Here is a 6,184-nt window from a genome sequence, read left to right on the forward strand (position 1 = left end):
CCAAGAAGACAAGGAAGATTACAAGGCTAATGGGTTAAGGAGGGAAGACAAGCACTTGGAATCTGTAACTGCCAATTCATTGTTCTTTCCATTCTGTGTGGTCTCTTCTCAAACTGTCACAATTAGACACTTAGTTTAACCTGATTATTTCCCCAAAATTCAAGGGGATAGGCGTTCTTAATAACACTATACTTGGGACACAAGACTTAAGCAAGAAGTCACATATATGAAACCTAATATTAGAGAAACTGCATTGGCACAGAAAAGAGTCTGTTATAAAGGACATTCCCTTCTTATGTATTTTTGTAACAGATCTAGTCTTACATTAATGGCATCTATGAACCGAAGTTGTGCAATTACTTAATATTTTAAATATTAAGGACCTTTAAAGACCTAAGATTGTACAACTGATTTTTCTATCTCATTAGTTTTGAATTAATTTTTCTCAGACCTATTAAGAGATAGTTGTGATACCTTTATTAGTTTCATTTTATAATTAATTCATATGAGTCTCAGTTTTAGAAGAGTAAAATAAGTGTATGATGTCTTTCCTCTTCTATGTATTTTTTTTTTTAAAGATTTTATTTATTTATTCACAAGAGACACAGAAAGAGAGGCAGAGACTCAGGCAGAGGGAGAAGCAGGCTCCATGGAAGGAGCCCGATGTGGGACTCGATCCCGGGACTCCAGGATCAGCCCTGAGCCACAGGCAGACGCTCAACCGCTGAGCCACCCAGGCATCCCCCCAAATATATAATTTTAATTCCAGAATAATATGCTTACAGAAAATTGCACTATCTTAAGGATATACCCAGTGAATTGGGAAAGTGGACACACCCATGTGATCACCACCCAAATAAAAAAAATAGAACATTTTCAGCACTCCAAAAACTTATGCCCTGGTCTTGATCACTATCTTCTTCCTCCTCTCCTGAGGTAGCCATTAATTTCACTTTGAGTACCAGAGGTTCATCATGGAGGATGTACTCATTTGCATTGGGCTTCTTTTCCTTCCATGTTATATTGATGAAATTCTTCCACCTTGTAACATGTGGCAACTCATTCATTTTAACTGCTGCAAATTTCCCATTGTATGAATACACTGCAGTTCAACTGTTGGTGGACATTTGGAATGGTTCCAGTTGCGGGGGGTGGGGGATCATGAATAATGCTGCTATGAACATTGTTGTGCATGTGTTTAGATGCATTTTGGTTGGATAGGTACCATAGTCTTCGGGGTAAATTTTAATTTATCTGATATAAGGATGGCAACCCCTGCTTTCTTTTGAGGACCATTTGAATGGTAAATGGTTCTCCAACCTTTTATTTTCAGGTTGTAGGTGTCCTTCTGTCTAAAATGAGTCTCTTGTAGACAGCAAATAGATGGGTCCTGCTTTTTTATCCAGTCTGAAACCCTGCGCCTTTTGATGGGGTCATTAAGCCCGTTCACATTCAGAGTTACTATTGATAGATATGAGTTTAGTGTCATCATATCTATTCAGTCCTTGTTTTTGTGGATTGTTCCACTGAACTTCTTCTTAAAGGGGAATTTTAAGAGTCCCCCTTAAAATTTCTTGCAGAGCTGGTTTGGAGGTTACATATTCTTTCAGTTCCTGCCTGTCTTGGAAGCTCTTTATATCTCCTTCCATTTTGAATGAAAGCCTTGCTGGGTAAAGTATTCTTGGTTGCATGTTCTTTTCATTTAGGACCCTGAATATATCCTGCCAGCCCTTTCTGGCCTGCCAGGTCTCTGTGGAGAGGTCTGCTGTTACCCTAATATTCCTCCCCATAAAAGTCAGGGACTTTTTTTCTCTTGCTGCTTTAAGGATCTTCTCCTTATCTTTGGAATTTGCAAGCTTCACTATTAAATGTTGAGGTGTTGAACGGTTTTTGTTGATTTTAGGGGGGGATCTCTCTATTTCCTGGATCTGAATGCCTGTTTCCCTTCCCAGATTCGGAAAGTTTTCAGCTAGGATTTGTTCAAATACATATTCTGGCCCTCTGGCCCTTTCCGCGCCCTCGGGAACCCCAATTAAACGTAGGTTTTTCTTCCTCAGGCTATCATTTATTTCCCTTAATCTATCCTCATGGTCTTTTAATTGCCTGTCTCTTTTTTCCTCAGTTTCCCTCTTTGCCATCAACTTGTCTTCTATGTCACTCACTCGTTCTTCCACCTCCTCAAGCCTCGTCGTTAGGACTTCTAGCTTGGATTGCATCTCATTTAATTGATTTTTAATTTCTGCCTGATTAGATCTAAATTCTGCAGTCATGAAGTCTCTTGAGTCCTTTATGGTTTTTTCTAGAGCCACCAGTAGCTGTAAAATAGTGCTTCTGAATTGGCTTTCTGACATTGAATTGTAATCCATATTTTGTAACTCTGTGGGAGAGTGGGCTGTTTCTGATTCTTTTTTTTGAGGGGTTTTCCTTCTAGTCATTTTGCTCAGTGCAGAGTGGCCAAAAACAAGTTGTATTGGGAAAAGGAGAAAAAGAGAGAGAAGGAAAGAAAAGAGAAAAAGAAAAAAGAGAAAGAAGAAAAAAATAGGGGAAAAAGAGAAGAAAAAGAAAGAAAAAGAAAGAAAGGAGAAAAAAGAAAAAAGGGGGGGTGGGGGAAGCAATCAGAAATCAAGAAGAAAGAGAGAAAAAAAAAGCGCAAAACAAAACAAAACAAAACAAAAAACAAAAACAAAAACAAAAAAACAAAAAACAAAAAAAACCACGGGGGAGTATCTTCCGATTCTGTGTAGTTTAAGTCCCTTGACTTCCCTTGGAACTGGTCCGTCTCGCTGGTCTTCTGGGGGAGGGGCCTGCTGTGCTGATTCTCAGGTGTTGGCACTTGGGGGAGCTGCTCTGCCCCTGCCTGGTGCAGGGCTCGGTGGGGGTTGTTGACCCCGTGAGGCCCCGGGAGGAAGCCACAGTGGCGGGGGCAGCTCTGGGACCCTGGATCCAGCCCCCGCAGTAGCTCCGGGGCTCTCCTTCTGCAGGGCCTGGGGGCTCCGGGGCGGGGCCGCTGATCTGCTCAGTTCCAGGCAGGAGCGTCCTTGCTGTCCTGGGCCCTCCCGGCCTCTGCCTGTCCCGGGGGAGGCCGGATCCTGGGCTGTGTTCCGGCGCCCTGTGCTCCGGAGCCTGCGCTGTTGGATTCGCGCTCCCGGCGGTGCAGCCCCCTCCGCGGAGCCGCCGCCCGAGCCTCTCCGAGCTGTTCCCGGAGCCGCGCAGCCCCCTCCGCGCGGAGCTTCTTCCTCTGCGCGAGCCGCCGCCGCTGAGCTGTTCCCGGAGCCGCGCAGCCCCCTCCGCGGAGCCGCCGCCCGAGCCCCTCCGAGCTGCTCCGGGTCCCGCCGAGCGCTGCAGCCCTTAGGGAGCTCGGCGCATCTCCCGGGGCGCAGTTCCTCTGTTACTGTCCCAGGGAGCCCGAGGGCGTCCCCGCCTTTCTGGGGATCCTGCTCCAATTCCCGGGGAGCCCCTTTCCGCGGGGAAGGTCGGTGCAGGTCCTCCTCCTCCGGGACGGGGCTCTCCTGTCCTGGGGACACTCGCCCCGGCCTCAGCCCGGCTCCTCGCGGGGCCCCTCCCCCTTGGAGGCCTTTTGTGTCTTTATTTCTTTTTCCCCGTCTTCCTACCTTGATAGAAGCGCGAACTCTTCTCACTGTAGCGTTCCAGCTGGTCTCTCTTTAAATCTCAGGCCGAATTCGTAGGTTTTCAGGATGATTGGATGGTTTTCTAGGTAATTTGCTGAGGACAGGTGACCTGGAGACCCTACTCCTCCGCCATCTTGCCCCTCCCCCCCCTCCTCTTCTATGTATTATCCTAGTGTTTCTTTTTTATATTTGGGGCTATTAAAATTGCTATTTTGAATATGGAGTAAAAATTCTTTCTTGTTCAAAGTACTTGGAAATGACACCACGCATTAGTTCTGCATTGATATTTTTAATACAACGTTTTTATTAAACAAATAAGGAATTGATTTTAATTTTAATTCATGTAAAAACTATATTTTCTAAAAGAAAATAGTATTCCTTTTATATTTTAATATGGCTACCCATATCTGAACGAATTACAAATGCAAAGTTCTTTCAATTTCATTTCTGGCTGTAAAATGAAGAATACTTGCAAGTAATTATTTAACACATCATATGTGATATTCATTATCTTTAAATTTTGTTTGATATGGGGGTCTGCCGCGGAAACAAGATGACGAAAGGGACGTCATTGTTCGGAAAGCTTCGCAATAAGACGCACACGTTGTGCCACCGCCGTGGCTCTAAGGCCTACCACCTTCAGAAGTCCACCTGCGGCAAGTGTGGCTACCCTGCCAAGCGGAAGAGAAAGTATAACTGGAGTGCCAAGGCTAAAAGACGGAATACCACTGGGACTGGTCGAATGAGGCACCTAAAAATTGTATACCGCAGATTCAGGCATGGATTCCGTGAAGGAACGACACCTAAGCCCAAGAGGGCAGCTGTTGCAGCATCCAGTTCATCTTAAGGATTTCAACGATTAGTCAAAATAAACGTTCTGGTTTTAAAAAGTAAAAATAAATAAATAAATAAATAAACAAACAAATAAATAATAAATTTTGTTTGCTATTGTTTGGAATTGATAAATGCTCTATAATCACAAAAATTAATTGCTTTATTGAATATAAAAACTATGTAGAATAAAACCTTAATTTTTATTCAGTAAGTTACCAGACATTGTTATTTTTGAATTTTTTTTTTACCACAAAGTATAACATGAAGTTGCTGCTGGTGCCTGTCCTTAGGTCCCCTGAAACACTTAAAAGAATAGTTTAGATTGTTCCAGGCTGTAAACTCTAGATCATATATCATGGGCTTTCCAATACAAACCTGAGATAAGAGATGAGAAATTACCTTTAGACAGGAGAGTTTGTGAACCAATATTTTGCTTCTGTATAAGAGAAAAAGAAAAATCGTGCTTTGTGTTTCTGAATAATTTTAATGGACTCTGGGTGACACTATCATTTATGGAATCTAATATCTGTTTAAAAAAACTTGGGCAAACTTGAAGATAAAAGGAATTGGAGGCACTGAGGACAGTGATAAATACAGAAATAGATTCATAGGAAGTCTTGAGCCTTTATTGAGTATGCCTTAGGAAATTTCAAGTATACAATACCATATTATTAACCACAGTCACTATGCTGTTCATTAAGTCCTCAGAAATTATCCTTCTTTTGACTGATAGTTTGTACCCTTTGACATATATTTCCACATTTCCCACTCCCCTCAGTCCCTTGCAACCTCCGTTATATTCTGTTTCTATGAAATTGACTTTTTAGAAAAAGTTTCCATGTATAAGTGAGATCATACAGTATTTATCTTTCTTTGTATGGCTTGTTTCACTTAGCATAATGCCCTCCAGGCTCATCCATGTTATCACAAATGGCAGGATTATCTTCTTTTAGTGGCTAGATAATATACCATTGTTTATATATTCCATATTTTGTTTATCCATTTATCCATCGAAAGACATTTAGGTTATTTCCATATTTTGGTTATTGTGTGTAATGCTGCAATGAACGTGGGAGTACAGATATCTCATAGAGATACTTTTGTTTACTTCAGTTATGCACCAAGGAGTTGGATTGCTAGATCATATGGTAGTTCTAGTTTTGTTTTTTTTGAGGGATCTCCATACTGTTTTCCATAGTGGCTGCACCAATTTGTATTCCCACCAACAGTACACTAGAATTTCCTTTTCCTCAACATTCTTTCCAGTACTTGTTATTTCTTGTCTTTTTGATAACAGCTATCTGAGCAGATATAGGGTAATATCTCATTATGGTTTTGATTTGCATTTTCCTGTTGATTCGGTCTTAAGCATTCTCAACACACACACACACATGCATACACACACACAAAGTTAGCTATGTAAAGTGATAGGTTAATTATTTTGATCTTGGTAATTATTTCATAATGCACATGTATATCAAATTATTACACTATATACTTTAAATATGTAAAATTACATTCTTCAGTTATCCCCCAATAAAGTTGAGGAAGAAAGAAAGGAAATAGACTATGCTTGCTTCCTATCTATTAGGAACTGTGGATTAAATCAGGTACAATAAAATGTGACATTATTGAAGGGCCCAGAAGTGATTTCTAGCTTAAAGTAATGCCTAATTTATATAGCCCTTGATTGAGACTTCCCCATATTCCTGTTAAAATAC

At 41.4% G+C, this 6,184-nt stretch overlaps 1 protein-coding gene across 1 annotated transcript; it reads left to right on the forward strand.

Moving 5' to 3' along the window:
- Positions 1-4,182: 4,182 nt before the first annotated feature.
- Positions 4,183-4,521, forward strand: LOC121483348 (60S ribosomal protein L37-like). Its single transcript, XM_041741796.1, has one exon. The coding sequence runs from the start codon at positions 4,183-4,185 to the stop codon at positions 4,474-4,476; it is 294 nt and encodes a 97-aa protein (XP_041597730.1). The 3' UTR covers positions 4,477-4,521.
- Positions 4,522-6,184: the final 1,663 nt, after the last annotated feature.

The sequence above is a fragment of the Vulpes lagopus genome, chromosome X (assembly GCF_018345385.1).
Source record: "Vulpes lagopus strain Blue_001 chromosome X, ASM1834538v1, whole genome shotgun sequence".
In the NCBI taxonomy this organism is placed as follows: Eukaryota; Metazoa; Chordata; class Mammalia; order Carnivora; family Canidae; genus Vulpes; species Vulpes lagopus.

Bases quoted from the DNA above. Each gene is read 5' to 3' on its own strand.
- LOC121483348 (XM_041741796.1), top strand. From the start codon at position 4,183: ATGACGAAAGGGACGTCATTGTTCGGAAAGCTTCGCAATAAGACGCAC.